The 19,276-nt window shown below is 41.9% G+C and overlaps 1 protein-coding gene across 3 annotated transcripts in view; it reads right to left on the bottom strand.

The window, feature by feature from the left end:
* GPAT4 (glycerol-3-phosphate acyltransferase 4) overlaps window positions 1-19,276 on the bottom strand; it is a 29,983-nt gene that overhangs the window by 1,504 nt on the left and 9,203 nt on the right. For all 3 annotated transcript variants that reach the window (XM_060250771.1, XM_060250773.1, XM_060250772.1), the window contains 11 exons: window positions 17,499-18,274; window positions 6,358-6,427; window positions 5,971-6,268; window positions 5,616-5,690; window positions 5,025-5,114; window positions 4,353-4,446; window positions 3,775-3,890; window positions 3,510-3,565; window positions 2,825-2,910; window positions 1,156-1,284; window positions 970-1,049 (listed from right to left, as the gene is read on the bottom strand). In XM_060250771.1, the coding sequence (XP_060106754.1) occupies window positions 970-1,049; window positions 1,156-1,284; window positions 2,825-2,910; window positions 3,510-3,565; window positions 3,775-3,890; window positions 4,353-4,446; window positions 5,025-5,114; window positions 5,616-5,690; window positions 5,971-6,268; window positions 6,358-6,427; window positions 17,499-17,663 (1,259 nt within the window). In that variant the 5' untranslated portion in view covers window positions 17,664-18,274. The remainder of the gene's footprint in view (window positions 1-969; window positions 1,050-1,155; window positions 1,285-2,824; window positions 2,911-3,509; window positions 3,566-3,774; window positions 3,891-4,352; window positions 4,447-5,024; window positions 5,115-5,615; window positions 5,691-5,970; window positions 6,269-6,357; window positions 6,428-17,498; window positions 18,275-19,276) is intronic.

The raw sequence follows: 19,276 nt of genomic DNA, 5'->3' as shown, positions 1-19,276 counted from the left end.
TTTATCCACCCCATACATGAACCTCATTCATGGATTTTCGCCTGTGATGACATAGGATTTATGGGCTGTGTGCATGTACAGTGCAATCAATTAGAGATGGCACACCGGGGGTGGGGAGCCACATATGTGATTAGAGTACAGGTTCTATGTTTCTTCCGTGCCTGACAGTATCTTCAGTATAGAAAAAGTATTAAGATGCAAAGCAATCTGCAGCCTTTAAGATTCAATGCAGTATTCTGCATTGTCCAGCGTCTGTTCCCATTAATGCCAGCTCCTGAGCTCCCAAAGCTGGACCATATTAAAACCCCCTAGGTTTGGTGAAGGGAAGAGAGAAATGGCCCTCTAGATGCCAACTGCAGCTCTCTTTCCTTTTCGAGGCTCAAACTGCACTTAGTGTGGTTGTTGTTTCTAAAGACTCAAAGTAGGCTGCACCCAAACAGAAGAAATGCATTTAGAAAGCGGCTGCATAATATGTTGTCCTCCAGCCTTTTAAATCTCAAAATTGGCCTCCCAAACTGTTTTCCCACCTGCAGGGGTGAAGTGTATTCTACTATTCCCTGCAGCACTCTTCACCACCCACTATTGGTAGAAGAGCAACTTGAGGAGGATAACTTTGAACTGAAATAACTTGAGTACAAAAAGTTTAGCAGACTTTTCCTGCCTGACTTTTGTTTGCTCAGACGCAGCCTGATTTGGTTTTAAAAAGAAATGCAGAACAAGAATAAAAGAATTCCACATAATGTGTGATCTGAACATGAGGTCAGAGGTCTGGGGATGTGCTGTCCCAACAAAATGATGGGATGGCAGAGCACTTGCTTTGCATCGAGAAGATAAATAGGTAGCACAGGAATGAACGGGCTAATAATCTGATGGAGCAATCAGCCCAAGGATCAGGAGTTCAGTGAATCTGCTCCCTTCCTGCCTTCTCCCCAGAGAAGAGTCAGAAGATAGCTTTGCCTTGGGACTCACCACAAGAGATCCACAAGGCCCCCCTGTCGAGCAATGGCAGACTTCACCCGGTTGGCAAATTGCACTGCATCCTCATCAGCCTAAGGAAGAACAGAGTCGATCATTTCTGGCAAAAGGGGGTGGGGGCATGGTTGCTAAGCTACCTGTTCATCCACCATCAGCCCAATCCCAGCCCAGTTCGCTCACCTGCCGGGTCATTGGGGGCAAATACCAGACACTGCAGACAATTGCCCAGCTGCTCATCATCCTCAGCAAATAGGTCACCATGCCATACTTGCTGCTGTTAAAAAAGGCGTCTCCAAACTGGGGGTCATACTGAAGGACAGAAATAGGGGAAGCAAAACAGTGAAATGTTCTGGCACCAGCCAGGGCCAAGGCAAAAGCATCACCAAAGCTAGACAGTTTCTACACCTCCCATTCTCTGTGGCTTACAGAATGCATCAAGAAACATCCTGTAAGCAACTGCCTAAAAGGAAGAGTTCCAGTTGATGTATATTAGTTATCTGATGTGTGCTGTATCCTCTCTTCAAGGAGCAAATGGCAGCAGACATGATTTACTTCACTGTAGCTTCACAACAACCCTATGAGGCAGATAAAAGCCAGCTGCACAGCATGCTGATTGCTTGATCCCTAGGGCAACTATGAAGACCTGGGCAATACTTCAGGTTAAAAACAACAACAACAACAATAAAGGAGATTCATGACGAAAGGGCATCAACAAATTGATATTTATCTATTAAAACATGATGGGCACCTGAAAAGAAAAGGCTAAAAAACACCAAAGGTCACCCAAACCATAGAGAGAGGGGGGCAGAAATCTATGTTGAAGCCAGAGTGAGGTGTGTGGGTCAGCAGAGAAACAGGAAGAGAGTTCCCTCTGGAGCCCCCCACCCTTGCTCCAGCTCCAGGAAGAAGGTATGCCTATCTAGAATCCACACCCATCTGCCCACTGCTTGTGAAGAATCTGAATGGTAAATTACAGTAATGTTTTTCAAGTGCATGTCTATCATGAAATGCAAAAGTGTACTTTATTTTAAGTGGAAGCTGAGATTGCGCACACACACACACACAAGTATGGAAGGCAAACAATTCTTGACCAGAACTAAAGGCTGTGGAAATCTCCACAACCATCTGCACACAAGAGTGGTTTAAAAAGAAATGCAAAAGAAGAAATCAAAGAATTCCACATACCATGTGATTTGAACATGTTAAAATTCTCTCTTAAAAATCCCAAGATTCTCTCCTAAACATTAAGTGTCTAGGCTTATTTAGCTAGAGATAATATTTTAAAATAGAAAGCTGAGATTTGGGTGGGTTTCTGGCTACAGGAGAGATCAGAAAAGCACAACATGAAGGGCAAACAGGATTTATCACGGCTACTCCTCAGGATTTATTACATACCTCAACATGTTTCAAGAAATCTTTGGGAAGAACTCAGCTAAGGGGTGGGGGGTGGGGACAGGGACTTCTTCCAAGATTTTACTTGTCCAGCAAAGTGAAACTGCTGATTACCACTCCCATGCATCATCCTGAGTACTTCTACCCCTCCTTCTAGTGCCTTTGCATTTAATTAAAGCACTTCCACAAACTCTCCGCTCGGGTGGCTCCCATTCATTTCAACAGGGCTCTCGCAGCAGAACTTCGCAATGGTCTGCGTACTTCTGTTGGTCTATTTTCAGCTTCATATAATTTGATTCTTTGGAGTGCCAGGGCCTTGGTTTCATAATAGAGAATTCCAGAGCCCCTGTCTGTAAGACTGCATAATTTCTCAATGCTGGTCTCAATACAGATACTGTCCTCCAGCTCTACCCAGCAAACTTCAGGATGCTTGACTAAAAGGGGACTTATTTCTCACCTTGATGGCAACAGGATAAACTGTGGCACCGATCTCAAAGCTCCCTTTCTTGAACATCATTACAGATGTGTTGTTGATGCAGGTACCTGCCAAGAGAAACAGCATCATTGCAAGACCAGTTATCGCTAGCAGTGCAGCACAGCACAGCACAGGACAGAATTAGTACTCAAAGCCAGGGCTTTTTTGGTAGAAAGAGCCCAGAAGGAACTCATTTGCGTATTAGGCCATACCCCGATGTCACCATTGTTTTGCACAGGACTTTTTTTGTAGAAAAAGCCCATCAGGAACTCATTTGCGTATTAGGTCACATCCCTGACACCAAGCCAGCGGAACTGCATTCCTGCTCAAAAAAAGCTCTGCTCAAAGCTATCAATAACAGGGAGTGTTTGTGTGAAGGCAAGCAAGTCCCAATGAAGTCTGACAAGCAGCTTTGGTTTCAAATGGAGCAAAGCTATTTTTAGGGCTTTCACCCTACAGGTGTGAAAATAGAGTGTCTCTCCCAGTCGCCACCATAGTCCTGCAACTCAAATCACAGGTTTGAATGAAAAAGTATAAGAGCTGAGTTCATTCAGCTCTACGCTTTAATTTCCCAACTCCCATTTCCATCCATCAATAAATTGGAACACCATGGCAACATGGAATGGAGTTTTACAGGAGTTACTTGTCTGCTTTAATTCCTGCTTACCTTCTGGGAAAATCAGGATGGGTAATTTGTTTTTATCGTGAGCATGCTCTGATAGTCTGCGGGCAGAAAGAGCGAGACAGTCAGTCTGTGTGCACATTGCCAATTAGCACATCTTTGGCTGCTTCGGAGGGAGATTCTAGTGCTGAGCCTACAAGGTCCTCCCATCAGCCAGTCATCTTTATTTAGAAGCCTCCCATCCACACCCTGCAAGTGGTTGCTAACAATTCGCTCTACCGAGACAGACCACGGGGCACTGTGTACATACCTTCTGGCCACTAGATGACGATCCTTAACCTCAGAGCGTTCAAACCACACATGGGGACATGCTTTCACCATGGCCCTCTGGATCATCCCCATGAGTCCTCCATGAACCTGGCCCACCTGAGTCAGAGAAAAGATTGTAATGCTAGCCTGAAGAGGAAGATAAGAGTCTCTTGCCTTCATGGGCAGCTTTGATTAAGCTGCCTCCAGCCCAATTAAGACAGCCTTCCCAAATAACAAGTATTTTAACTTACATGCATCTTTAATTGCATAAAAACATGCCAGGCTGCAGGGCATGGGTCAAGAAAGTTAACTTTTGTCACTACCTCAGTGGGTGGGGTGCCAGTCTCACAGAAAAGGAAGGGACTCCCCCCCTCCCCTCTTCATCAGCAGGCATGGGGGAAGTCTTCAGACAGCACTGTGGAAGAACAGTCTTCCTTTGACCCATATGATGTCAAGATAGCAAACTGCTCAAGTACATCCTCCTCCGAAGTGTGGAAAGGGGTTGAGAATCACAGTGAACCACAAACAGAATCACACCCCCCCCAATCCCATAAGATTGATAGTGCATCCTGAACTCACCATGGCATAGTAGCCATCACTGGCCAGAATTATGACATCAATAGGAGATGTGTGGTTAGCCACACAGATCCCTCCATTGCGGGGTCGGTTTTCCCTGAAGACGGAAGGAAAAGAAATCAGCATGAAAGACCAAAGGTCAAATGCCATCTGCTCTAGAAGAGAATTAGAGAGAGGTTCTCTCTCAGGTGCTACCTCTTCCTAAGCACCCACCTTCCCATGAGCAATTAACCTTCATGTCCAGTTCCACAAATGGTGACCCAGTTAACATACCAAAGGCATGCCTGTGTATAGTTTGCACAAAACTGAAATTATGTTCATATTGCTCAATTCTGTGACCAGTGATATGAAAATCAAACTGATTTGCATTTTTCCTGGGGTGGAGCAAGGAGTTATCTGGAGTACTGAAGCCCCACCCTTTGAACCCTGATTCATTCACTTCGTTATATATGAGTTTTCACTAGTACCGCCCACACACTTCTATGTGTTCCTCTGCAAACATAAAGGACAAGAAACATTAATTTTTTTTTAAAAGCTGAGATCCCTAGAAATGTTTTCAATATACCATATTCTGCAGGTTTTCCCATGGAATACACAAGCCTAATCAGTGTCAACATGGGAATCAGACTTTCTTGGGAAAATGAACCACATTGTCCCACTTAATCCCCTGCATACCGGTGGTGGTAGGTAATGATAGCGGTGAGGGCTCGCACACAGATCCGATAGCACATCAAGTGGACATGCCTGCTCAGAAACTCTTTGCACCTGAAATGGCAAGGTAAACCACCTTGTTAGGTAGCCTTAATCTGAGGACTAAATTCAAATCTCCCCTCCCCTCCCCACCTTATAAATCTATCTTTTTCTTAAAGGCTAGGCCACATTGCAGGCAACTTTTAGTGTCTTAGAGAGCACTCCACAGAACTGAACTTTACAATGACCACTGTTGGGGTCTCTCTTCCCACCCCATCAGGAGAATGGCTAGCAGCATGGCTCTGAAGGAAGTCTCTTTCTAGATGATCTAATCATGAGGAATGACTCCAAGTCCAGCCTGCTGATACCCACTAGATTCCAGTCCTTTCTCAAGGTAAGATCAGGAAGGAGGATTCTGTCCTTCCTGGGGCTGGCACCTCTTCTGTGAAGGAGTCAATAGCAACCTTTCCTTGACAATCAACCAGTGAGGAAGGTTTGGCTGAGAGGTCACCCAAGTAATGGTCACATCTGAGATGGGATGGAAATCTTTTCTGCAGTCCAAATGCAAGAACTCACCTTCCGTTGGGCAGGTAGCCCACCACTGTAGTGCCGGTTATCAAGAGGCTAATGCCAGTGAAAGCCAGGGCTATCCTGCAAAAGAGAGAAAAAGACAAGGAAATGAAGCACAAACTTCAGAGGATGGGGAGGAGGGAGGGCTTTCAAACTAGCCCTTTCAAACAGGAGTGATTCCTATCATAAACTACTGCCCGCTCCTGCTCTCAAGCTACTAGCCTTGTTTTCCTACCAGGGCAGAGAATGGGTAACACAAAATGCCTAACCTGGTTTTTGTGCACATCTTTAATGACCTGGTCATCACACAGATCTTTATTGGTGTTCCTATTGGGGGCCCCCAAGCAATGCTGGATCTTACCTGAGTGGCAGCAAAAAGCAGTAGCGAATGATGACACCCAGCCCCCAGAGCACTGTGAGCCGCAGGCTGATGTAATGGAAGTTGTAGTTGGTCCTGCTCAGCAGATTCCAGGATGCCAGCTCTTCAGCTGAGAAGCGCTTGGTCACCTCATCATCCATGATAGTCTCCATGCCCTTGCGGCAGAAGTAGAAGATGTCGGAAAGCTCAAACTCAGGGGCATCCAGGGCCTTGTTGCTATTGCTTCGCCGGATCTCCTTGATCTCCTCCTCCAATGAAGTGGGTTCCTTTGCAATGATACCTAAAGCAAAAACACATGCTGAACTTTCCAGCCAGACACAGTGAAGGGACGTGCACCCCTCCCCACCCCAAGAGAAGGGGGTCTCTTACCATTGGCATAGGGCTTGTAAAGTAGATGGTTCTTCTCTTTGGCACCCCGTTCAATCCTCAGTGTTGCCCACTGCAAAAGACAAGAAACTAGATCCTACCACCCAATGAACTTCTGCAATTCACTGCCACCAGAAGGTGATGTTCAGTATCAATGGCTATTAAGAAAACTTCCATTTAGTAATATATAGCTAAATACCACAAGCTGCAGGAAAATAAGGTTGGCTTTCACCAATACACTCTGCTTGCAAGCTTCCTAGAATCCTGACTGGCCACTGCTGGAGACAGAATTCCAGTCTAGATGTTTGGTCTGTTCTAGCAATCTTAAATTTGTGTCAACAGTGGGATTAATCTCTGTCACCTCTCAAAAAGGGCAGGGGATATAAGAGGAGCCTCTCTTAGTCTGTGCAAATGCCAAGAGCAGGGCTTTTTTTGAGCAGGAACGGACAGGAACACAGCTCCAGCTGGCTTGGCATAAGGAGGTGTGGCCTAATATACAAACGAGTTCATGATGGGCTTTTGCTACCAAAAAAGCCCTATGTGAAACAATGGTGAGATCAGAGGTGTGGCCTAATATGCAAATGAGTTTTCTACCAAAAAAGCCCTGGCCAAGAATAAGATAAGCTTAGAGCACTGATCCAGCAGGCCCACCATGGCGGAAGTTTCCAGAAATCATTTGAAGAGTCTTGGGCTCTAAAGGCAGACTCAAGTCTTGCAACACCCAATTTCCTGTACAGCTTTTCAGTGTCAAGCAAAAACCTGCCCCTTTCAAAAGGCTTTCCCTGCTGGCTAATTGGAGGCTTTCATCTGCCGCTATATTTTATCTTTTATCTTGCAATAGTTGGTTTATTTACTACAAAGGGTATATTGGGGTTGTTCTTGACTTTTCTGAATTCAGATTATTTTTGTTTCTCACTTTGGATAACGTCTACCAGAAGCATACTCTCTGTATGCTTAAATAAGTAACAGAAGGTTCCCAGTCTAATAACAGGAAGGATCTGGGATTCTACTGAGAAACCAACTTCAGGATCTGAATTATAAAAATTAGTAGCTTGAGTTCCAGCCTGACAGACAGTAGCTCTGAAAAACAGGGAAGGGCTTGCCAAGCCTAAAAGACCTTTGGAAAGCTTTGGTGAAAGAGTTGCAAATCTATGGAGGCTTAGCATAAAGAACACCCCCCCCCCCGCACTGTCTCAAATTGACCCTCAGGTGACACAATAACTGGCAGGAGTCCCCTAAACAAGGCCAAGGGCAAAGCTCTTTCCTTTGCCAGATGTTGCTGCTGTTGGTATATTGGCTTTGATGTTTAAAACAATTTTATTTAGTAACATATGGTAACAATATCTATTTCTTGCATCGTTAATAACTTCTTTTTATCTATCCCATATATTACTTTCTAACCACCCCTCCCCCCGTTACTTGACCCCCGCCGGTGTTATTTACTTAAAATACTAACATTTAAAGGTACCCTTAACTAATAAAAACAAAGATTAATATTCTTCTTCCTTCTAAGACTTAATCATTATCAAAAATTGTCCAATGTCCTTTTATTTTCCACTCTTTTTCTACATATCTTCTAAACTTTTTCCACTCCATCTTAAAAACTTCTAAGTCATAGTCTCTTAAAATTCTTGTTAATTTGTCCATTTCACTCCATGTCATAACTTTTACAATCCAATCCCATTTTTCGGGTATTTTTTCTTGCTTCCACAACTGCACATACAGTGTCCTAGCAGCTGAACGCAAGTACCAGATTATAGTTCTATCTTCTTTTGGAAATTTTTCCATTTGTAATCCCAACAGAAAGGTCTCTGCAACTTTCTTACATTCGTATCCCAAAATCCTAGAAATTTCTTGTTGAATCATCTGCCGATACTTTTTTGCTCTTTCACAAGTCCACCACATATGGTAGAAAGAACCTTCATGTTTTTTAGATTTCCAACATCTATCTGGCATCTTTTTGTTCATCTTTGCCAACTTTTTAGGAGTCATATACCATCTGTACATCATTTTAAAACAGTTCTCTTTAATACTATGACATGTCAAAAGCTTTATAGAATTCTTACACAAATATTCCCAAGTTTCCATCTGTATTTCTTTATTTACATTAATTGCCCACTTAATCATTTGAGATTTCACTACTTCATCTTCCGTAGACCATTTAAAAAGTAATTTATATAATTTTGAAATTAATTTTTCATTGTCTCCAAGCAGAACTTTTTCCATTTCTGTTTGCTCTCTTCTTATTCCTTCAGTTTTAATATCATTTTCCACCAAGCTCTTTATTTGTTGCATTTGGAACTAATCATATTTATTATTCAACTCTTCAGCAGTTTTCAATTCTATTTTGCCACTTTGTATTTTTAATAGTTGATTGTATGACAACCACTTTTCTTCACCCGTCTCAGCTGTTATTTTTATTAGTTCTGCTGGCACTATCCATAACGGTTTTCTCTCGTCCCCATACTTCTTATATTTCATCCAAGTATTTACAAATTATTTCTTATATAATAGTGAGAGAAAAAAAATCCATCTTTTCCCCATAGTACATATAAGTGTGCCAGCCAAATTTATTTCCATGACCTTCCAACGCTAGAAGTTTTTTGTTTAACGGCATCACCCATTCTCTTATCCACACTAGACAAACTGCTTCATGATATAATTTAAAATCTGGTAATTGGAATCCTCCTCTCTTTTGCATCTGTTAAGATTTTCATTTTGATCCTTGGTTTCTTCCCAGCCCACACAAACTCTGAAATTTTCCTTTGCCATTTATTAAATTGTTTACTGTCTTTCACAATCGGAATAGTTTGAAACAAATACATTATTTTTGGCAAAATATTCATCTTAATTGCAGCTATTCTGCCAAGCAACGACAAATTAAGTTTATTCCATTTTATCATATCTTCATCCATTTTACGCCATAGCTTCTCATAATTGTTTTTCAACAAGTCAATATTCTTCATTGTTATCTCCACACCCAAATATTTTACCTTAGAGGTAACTTCACATCCCGTTATCTTCTGCAGTTCCTTTTGTTTGCTTACTTGCATATTTTTACATAGAAGTTTTGATTTTTCTTTATTAATACACAGTCCCGCCAATTCCTCATATTCTTATATTTTAGCTAACAAAAGTGTGACTTGTATGGGATTTTCATTTATAAACATTATATCATCTGCAAATGCTCTATATTTGTAAGTAAATCCTTTTACTTTTAATCCTTCTATTTCTTTATCTTCTTGGATTTGCATCAGTAAGATTTCAAGAGTCATTATAAACAACAGTGGGGAAAGCGGACAACCTTATCTTGTACCTTTGCTAATGATCATGTCTTCTGTAAGATCTGTATTTATACATAACCTTGCACGTTGTTCAGTATATATTGCTTTTATCATCCTTATAAAGTTTTCCCCCAACTCCATTTTTTCCATTACTGCAAACATAAAGTCCCAATTTAAATTATCAAATGCTTTCTCTGCATCCGCAAAGAATAATGCTACTTCCTTTTCTGGATGTCTTTCATAATATTCTACAATATTTACAACAGCTCTAATATTGTCTCTTATTTGCCTTTTGGGGAGAAACCCCGCTTGATCTTCCTTTATAAAATTTATCAAATATTGTTTAAGCCGTTCTGCTAAGATTCTTGTATATATTTTATAGACATTATTTAATAGTGAGATTGGTTTATAATTTTTTACATTCGTGACATCTCTATCTTCCTTTGGAATCAACGAAATAACAGCTTCCTTCCATGTATTTGGTATTTTCCTTTTTATTCTTATCATGTTCATCAATTTCTGAAGTTTCGGAATTAGCTCCTCTTTGAAGGTTTTAAAAAATTTAGCTGTATATCCATCTGGCCCAGGTGCTTTTCCATTTTTCATTGCATTAATTGCAGTAGAGGTTGGACTACTGTAATGCCCTCTACATGGGGCTGCCCTTGTGTCAAACCCGGAAGTTGCAGTTAGTGCAGAATGCCACGGCCTGGTTGTTATTGGGGCTCCCAAGATGGGAGCACATTCAGCCAGGGCTCCGGACTCTGCACTGGCTGCCAATAATATACAGAGTTTGGTACAAGGTGCTGGTTATTACCTTTAAAGCCCTATATGGCCTAGGACCTGCCTACCTTAGGGACCGTCTATCCTCACATGTTCCCCAGAGAGTACTGAGATCAGGATCTCAAAATCTGCTTGTTATCCCCGCGCCAAAGGAGGCCCGCCTGCAATCCACCAGGGACAGGGCCTTCTCCATAACGGCTCCTTTCTGGTGGAACCAACTGCCGGAAGAGGTGAGGGCCCTGCGGGACCTTGGTCAGTTCTGCAGGGCCTGTAAGACAGCCCTCTTCCAGCTGGCTTATAATTAACTGGCATTGGAAGCTGAGTGTAGTTCTGATAGACCGCCGTTATATGTTTTATATGTTTTATTATTCTACTGTTTTAACCGTGTAAGATGTTTTAAATTCAAATTATGTTAGATTTTTATGTGCTGTGAGCCGCCCTGAGCCACTTCGGTGGGAAGGGCGGGATATAAATAAACTTGAACTTGAACTTGCTTCAATTTCTATTTTTTTTCAATTGGATCATTCAAGACTTTCCCCATATTTTCTGTTAAGGGTGTTATTTTAATCTTTTGTAAATACTCTTCCATCTTTTCTTTCTTTCTTTATTTTAACACCCTTAAATAATTTGGCATAGTACTTAAAGAATTCTGTTTTTATTCCTTCTTGATCTACCACCTCTCTTCCCTCCACCACAATTTTATTAATAATTTTACTTTCTTTTTCTTCAATTGCCAGGCCAAATATTTTCCAGATTTATTTGCTCCCTCGAAAGATTTCTGCTGCAACCTTTTCAGATTCCATTCCAGTTCTTTTTTTTAACAAATGTCTCATTTGTGTTTGTAATATTGTAATCTCCCTCATAATTTTCTTTTTCCCTGGCCTTTTTCTCAGTTCTCCTTTTTTCTTTATTTCATTTTGAATGTCCAGCATCTGTTTTTCTTTTGCCCTCTTGTCTTTATTATTCAATGTAATCAATATTCTTCTCATTACTGCTTTATAAGCATCCCACACCGTCTGAAATTCCTATATCTTCTTTATCATTTATTTGGAAGAAAGCTTTAGTTTCATTTTCTAGAGATGTCACTATTTCTTTATTCTGTAGTAAATCTTCATTCAATCTCCATCTTCTCGACTTTTTAGACAATTTTGTAATCCACATTACTGGGTTATGATCAGCCCCTATTTTAGGTAAAATCTCTATTTTCCTTGTTATAAGGCCTAAATCTTTAATACCCCAAAACATGTCAATTCTGAAAAAAGTTTTATGTCTTGCTGAAAAAAAGGTAGTCCTGCACTTCAGGATTAAATTTCCTCCATATATCCTCCAAGTTTTCTTGTTTGACCAATTCAAAAAAAGACTTTGGCAATTTTCCTTCCTTATTATTCCCGCCCCCCCCCCCCCGACCTATCCAGTGTGTTCTTAATTGTTCCATTAAAATCCCCCATTATCAAAACCTGATCATATGTCACTTCATCAAATTGTTGTATGTCTTTTAAAAAAAGCATCCTTTGCTCCATTTGGTGCATACAGTCCCAGTAACGTTTTTTTTGCATTTAATATTATTTCTACCGCTACAAATCTTCCATCTTTATCTTTAAACACTAGTTTCGGGTCCAATTCTTGTTTAATATAAAAAATCACTCCCCCTTTCTTCTGTTCAGCCAATGAATGAAATTCTAGTCCCAACTGTTTATTCCATAACAATTTGGAATCCTTTTGTTTGATATGTACTTCTTGTTAACAAACTATATTACAATTTTGCTTTTTAATCCAATGAAACGTTGCCTTTCTTTTTTGTGGTGAATTTAGTCCATTTACATTCCAAGATAATAATTTGTAATCCATCATGGTGCAAATTCTTTATGTTCTTTATAAAATCCATGCAGTTCCTGTGTGCTTGTAATTGTAATCCTTTTTCCTTGTAGCTCAAAGCTTCAGGTATTATCCATCTATACCTCATTTCATAGTCCCGTAATTTTTCTGTCAATTTCTTATATGCTCTTGTCATTTATCACTTGTCTTGGCAACTCCTTCATAATTCTTACTCTGCTTACTCCTAGTATCAATGTCTTTTCAAAGTTTTTATTCATGATTTTTCCCACCATTTCTTGTGTCATGTATCTTATAACCACATTTTTGGTAGATTATTTTTTTTTGGCATATAGTGAGTTCACTCTATATAGTCATACATGTTTCTAGTCCCTTCAGGATCTTCCTCCAAAAATTCTGCAATTATTTTTATTATATATTCTTTCAAATCAGTTTCTTCATCCTCAGGTACTCCTCTCAGACGTATCTGGGTCTCCATCAATTTGCAGTCATGAATTGCCACTTTTTCTTGTATTTTTAACAAGGTGGAATCATGTACTTTCACTCTCCCTTCCACCTTCCTTTTCAAAAATGGCGGTCGCAACTTTCTGCTTCACTTTAATTTTTTTCCTTTTTTCTCTAGAGGCTTCTAAAATAGTTATTAACAGTAATGTCCAATAGTATTTACCTTATAATTGTCACCTCTGTCGGCTCCACCAATTTTTAATGTCCTGAACACTTTAAAAATTTTATTTAATTTTTAGCCTCCTAGCAATGGCTGCCGATGTTTTTCTATGATATTATAGTCCCAGAGCAGGCTGGCTGCTTCAATGATTTCACTTTTCCATCCAATACTTCCTGCTTTGCTTGCCACCAAATCCCGTTTTCGCTGGTAGATAGATCTCACGATGCTTGACATATTTCCTGTGTTGGCTGTGGGAGCTGCAAGTCTATGACGATGGGGCTTTCCCCCCAAAACCGCAAGTAGACAAAACAATAAATTCCTTTCCACTTTTTAGCACTGTCCTTTAAATTTACAAAGTCCAAATTTTGCCCCTTCTTCTTCCAAGCTTTCTAGATTTCAATTTCCCACCTTCTGATTTTATTTTGTTTAACTTTAATTAGTCCCGGAAGGAAAGATAGCCATCTGTACCTTTTCTGTAGTTATCCAGATCAATACTGGTCTAGTATAGCTTTAGATGTTTAGCAGTATCAAAGATTAGGATCCTGTCGAGCTTATGTCAAATAAAAGATTCTCGAAACTTCTGCAGATGATGAAAATGCAACTTGTCTCTGGAGATCCTTCAAAGGAGCCCCCCCTGGGACACCCTTTTAGCCAAGGTAAATCTCCTCAAAGTTTCCTATGCATATCTTGGACTGATCTCTGACTGAGAAAAGTAGGCAGTAGGCATTAGATTGCCTTCCACTACCCTGAACAGAAGTTCCAGCCTGCTCCCCTTCTGAGAAGCAGTTCAGCTCGGCATTTTCCAACCCCGGAAGTCCCTGTCGGTATATTGGCTTTTACCTGCTTACCCTCTGTCTTTAGCAGAAGGCAGGCAGGGTGCTCTGCTGAAGCTGGGAGGAAGGTTAGAGGGCCATGGGGTTGCCGATCCTGGCATGATTAGAAGCAGAAAATAATTTTCAAGTCTGCTAATATAGCCCGTTTAATGAGTTATCATTAGTGGCATTTTCCAACCTCACCTGATGATCCAGAAGGATCTCCAAAGCTGCTCACATAAAATAATAAAACCTTATAAATAAATAGGGGTCCTTCTGTTCTCTCCAACATACGACTTTGCCTTGTGGTGGCAGCCCCTCCTCCCAATTATGATTCAGCTACTTTTCTCCCACTTCAGCACATCTCCCTACTGGCCCTTGGGTAATCTGTTGCCTGGCCAGCTGCCTAGACATGCACTCCTGGCTCCCTTCTCCAGAGGGCTGCAGATCTCTTCACTATCCCAAGGCAAAGGGAGAAGGTGCCAGGGACAACAGCTGAGATGCTGAGCAACACATGATCCACGCAACTTTTCAGGCAGTATGCCCAAGGGCCAAGCTTGCCTCCACAGTACACTCAGGTCAGTCTCTCCTCTCAAGGGCACAGCACATAGGCTTCTTTTCAGATAAATCGGCTTCCCTCTCTCAGACAGTGTAACGCAAGCTTCCACAACAGACTCCTAAGTAGGGCTGAATACAAGATACAATCTTGTGGAAGTTCTTAATGTGGTGTGAGGCAGAGTTCAGCACCCAAGGAAAGACACCCCCCCCCAAAAAAAAGATTTCCCCTCCATCTCTTATGATTATGAAGACATGTGGGCAATGCCTGGTGAAAAGTGCATGAACATAAAAGTGTGTGCACATAATAAGAGTTCCAGGATGTGGGGCTTCAGCACCCCACATAATTTCCTGTCCTCTTTCTATGATAGCAAAATCAGAATTTATCTTGTAAAGCTGTACAAGACAAACAGAACATCTGAAATTGCTCAATCTGTGTAACTTACACTGACGAGCGCTGAGATTGGGAGGAGAAAGCACAAGGTCTATTTGCAAAGACAATGCAAGAACAGCTCCTCCTCTCTCAATGTCAGCCAGACAGAGCAGCCCGGGGAAGGCAGAGGACAGGAGAAAAAATGGGGAAAAAACCTGAGGTTTTTCTCCTCCCCTTAAAAGGACTTCTAGAATCACCAAGATATAAAATCTATGAGAGTTCAACTGAAAGCTGCCAAGGAGAAACCATCTCCCACTAACAGAGACAGGCTGGCCTGCTTTGGGATGGAAACATTCGACAGAAGTTGCTATATCTGCAGTGTGCAGGTATGTAGGAGACCTTGTTTGCTTAGCGACTGGCCAAAGAACACAGACAAGTTCTGTACAGGCCTCTCAGGACAAAACATTTGCATGGCAGGACCAAACTCCCGCACTCTTTTTGCCCACCTCCAGTGGAGGAAGCAAACCACAGAAGATCATGGCACAACTGCATGGCCCACTTTTTCCACTGCCCTAAAACAGTAATTCTAAAGTCTGATTATGACAAGTTTCTCCACAGTCCAAAAAACACAACTGTGAAGCGGAGATAAAGTCTGGACGGTGATGCTCATTCAAAATGGGGTAAATGCATTTGTAAACCAACCTGGGTTTAGGCATCATAAACAGGGTGTGCCTTCCCACTGCCCCTTCCCTTTTACCTGTAAATCAAACATTTTAAAAACTCACTTGGGACCATGGAGAATTAACTTGGTAGTAATGGAACCAAGTTCTCAAAAGTTGATTGAGGAAAGCTCCTGTGCTTGTTTTAAACTAGGTCCAAAATCTGGATCCAATACTACAAAGTCAACCTCCCCTCATTCCTCTATTCCTGCTTTGGTTTTTTATTACCTATTAGATGGTATACCTGTGAGAAGAGCCCACCTTTGTTGTTATTTAACTTGTAACTCTGATATGAAAGCCCTTCCTTAAAAATATTGTTGTTATTTTAATCCAGGCTGGTGACAACCCTTGCAAGACTGAACCTGGCTGGAAGGGGAAATTCACACACCATTCCCCCAAAACCACTTAACTACATGTCTGTACTAGTCCTCAGGCACGAGCCTGAGGGAAACTTGTTCGCACAGGCCCATGGCAAGCTTTTCGGCTATTGTAAAGGCTGACCTTAAACAGCAACAAATCATAGAAAGATATAAAAAAGCATGATCTCCCACACACTTTCAATAAACACAAGACACAGTCTACTCGTCTGAGCTCAGATGCTTTGTGTAACAAAGCCTTGAATAGTGGACTGATTAGAGAATGTTTGATCTTCATTCTCTGATCAATTAACAAACAGATAGTATCTCTTTATTCTGCTCTGGTTAGACCTCACCTAGAGTATTGTGTTCAGTTTTGGGCACCACAATTTAAGGACATAAACAAGCTGGAATGTGTCCAGAGGAGGGCAACGAGGATGGTGCAGGGTTTGAAGAACAAGTCCTAGAGGAAAGGCTGAAGGAGCTGGGTACGTTTAGCCTGGAGAGGAGACATCTGAGTGGTGATATGATCACCATCTTCCAGTATTTGAAGGGCTGTCATATAGAGGATGGTGCACAGTTGTTTCCTGTTGCCCCAGAAGGTCAGACCAGAACCAACATGTTGAAATTAAAACAGTTTTTGGCTAAACATTAAGAACATCTTGAAAGAGTGGTTCCTCAGTGGAAGAGGCTTCCTCAGGAGGTGGTAGGCTCTCCTTGGTTTTTAGAGGTTAGATGGCCATCTGACAGCAATGCAGATTCTGTGAACTTAGGCAGATCATGAGAAGGTGGGCAAGAAGGGTTGCATCAGTGCTTACTTCTTGTGGCCCTTTCTTACATACTCAGGGAAATGCTGATCAACACTTTGGGGTCAGGCAGCAATTTTTCTCCAGGCTATTTTTGCCAGGGATCCTGGAGGGTTTTGGGGTTTTTTTGCTATCTTCTGGATGTGGAGCAGGTGTCACTGGGTATGTGTGTGTGTGTGTGTGGGGGGGGGATTTGTGAGCTTCCTGCATTGTGAAAGGAGATGGATTAGATGGCCCTGGACATCCCTTCCGACTCTCTAAATCCTAAAAGTCAAGAGAAAGTGTAAGAAGCAAGCTTGCACTTCTCCCAGTGCCTGTATCTTCCTAGGAAGGTATAGCCTATCCTCACCCTTTTCATAAAAACATGATCTTATAAACCCCATTCTCAGAATCTAGATGATTCCAATTTAAAGTCTGTCTGGAACTGCTACTCCCTGATCTGAAATCTCTGACATGTGGAGAAATCTCTGTATTATTTATTCAATAGTAAAAGCATACTTTGCATCAGCTCAAGAACACCTTTTTTACTCTGTAGCTAGGCCTCAGAAGTTGAAACAGATGGTAGAACAAAATTCAAGCTTATTGACATCTTAGAGACCAAATCTCCCCCCCCCAAAAGGGTATAAGCTTTTATGAGTCAAACCTCTCTTCGTCAGAAGTGAAATTAAAGTTTATACCCTGGAAAATTTTGTTGGACTCTTATGGTGCTATTGAAATCATATTTTGTTCTACTAACATGGCTGTCCTCCCAAAAGACAACAGAATTGAACCCTATTACAAATTAGTCCTGGAGCGAAACACACCTGAAACTGAAATAAGCACCTACACACACACACACTCCTAGCAGGGCCAATTGTTCAGAAGCTCTTCAGTGCTGTGATTCATTGCTTCAGCTTTGCTACTGAGAGATTCCACACCCCACAGTACGTTCCCCCACGATAACATCAAGCAGCCTGACTCACCTGGAATATCTGCAACAGGGTTTTCATATAAAGCCTACGGATGCCAAAGGAAACCCCAAAGATGGCTGGCACGATAATGAAAATCAACAGCAGGGTGAAGAGGACAGTCAGGGAAATGCCCAGCAGGTTAACCACCAGGCTGTCAAAGGGCAGGAGTAGAAACATGATGAGGGGGAGGGGGACAGGCAAGGCCAATGCTTTGCAAGACCCTGAGGCAGGCAGAAAGAAGCTGCCTGGGGCAGTTAGCCAGTTCTCCTGTTAATCAGCAGCCTTGTGCATATAGGTCCCTGGCCTATTATAGGCTCCATTTCCAAGTTCACACCTTTCCCACAGAGAGCACGGGGTGGCCAAGAACTCCCATGATCCAGACTGGAAACAGGCCACAGCACAAATAGAAACGGTGAGGGCAGGCAAGCTACACAATGGTTGCCTGAAGAATACCAGATGAAGGAAGCTGCAGAAAGGGAAGCAGAGAAGCACCCATGAACGGCTTCTGGAAAACCGGAAGGATAAAGTCACTCTGAGATGTCAAGAGAATAAAAGGTCTATTTTCAAGGCTTAGTTGAACTCCTTATCTTGCCCTGCATTTAAGCAAAAGTCAGCTGCCTGCAGCATTACAGTCTTTTCTGAGACAGAAGGACTAGCACCAAGCCTCTCATGATGCCAGCACCAAGTGTTGCTCTGAAGGTCTCCAGTTCTCGTATGCAGAGGAAAGCTAAGACAGGTACCCACTTGGCAGTTTCTCTGGAGAGCAAGGAATTCACGTGTCCCAAGTACTAGGATAAGAAAAAAGAAATAGTATACATTTATTCATTTAAAATAGTTTTCTGCCAGCTATCCAGCAAACCTGCCTGAGGCAGCTTACAGAATAAAACTTTGCTAATAAAGAAAACATTCTGGAAAGTTTAATAAAAACCCAGTACAAGCATAAAACATACAACACAGAGAAGCTTAAAATTAGTCTTTCTCAGACTAAAAACTGACTACAAAAGATGCTTTAAGCAAACCCAGCCTCTAAATTCAAAACAGGGTAGAAAGAAATATTCTCTAAAAGAGAACAGTGAAGGCGCCTGGTGAGCCTCAAGGGGAAGGGAATTCTACAGGTGAGGTGCCACCACTGAAAAGCTCTGATTCTTGATACCATCTGCCTCACTTCTGAGGGCAGGTGTACAGAGAGAAAGGTCTGAGGAAGATCTTAGCTGGCAGGCTGGACAGTACCTCCAAACTACAACCCTACTCTTTCAGAAGAAGCAGGCCCCCTGTAGAATAGGCTGACTGCTGTCCTTGAGCAGATTCTCCACTGACCAACAGCACCTCAGTCTCGTCTAGATTTCATATTTTAGGCCTTGTCCATTCCATACATTCTCCAGACACTTGCTCAGGATTTCCACCAACCCACCTGAATCAACTTTTAAAGTGAAATAGAGCTATCACTGATGGGCCCTTACTTCAAATCCCCTAAAGATCTCTCCTAGCAGTTTCAATGAGACAGCAAGGGGGACGAGATGGATCCTTCAGGTCCCCATGGCATAAGTGTCATGGGGCCAAGCACCACCTTCTGGAATTGGTCAGTCAAAAAAATGCAGAACTACCATAGCATGGTATACTTTGCTCCCATCCCAGTCAATTTATTCTAAAAGAATACCATGACTGATGGTATCGAAAACCACAAAGAAGTCCATCAGAGAATCAACAGGGACAAACTGTCCTGTCACTTTTCCAGTAGAGGTCATCAGTGAGGGCAACAAAGGCCATTTGTCCCAGGCCTGAATGCAGAT

The sequence above is a fragment of the Heteronotia binoei genome, chromosome 12, assembly GCF_032191835.1.
Source record: "Heteronotia binoei isolate CCM8104 ecotype False Entrance Well chromosome 12, APGP_CSIRO_Hbin_v1, whole genome shotgun sequence".
Taxonomy (NCBI): domain Eukaryota; kingdom Metazoa; phylum Chordata; class Lepidosauria; order Squamata; family Gekkonidae; genus Heteronotia; species Heteronotia binoei.
This window is presented reverse-complemented; position numbering and strand designations above follow the sequence as displayed.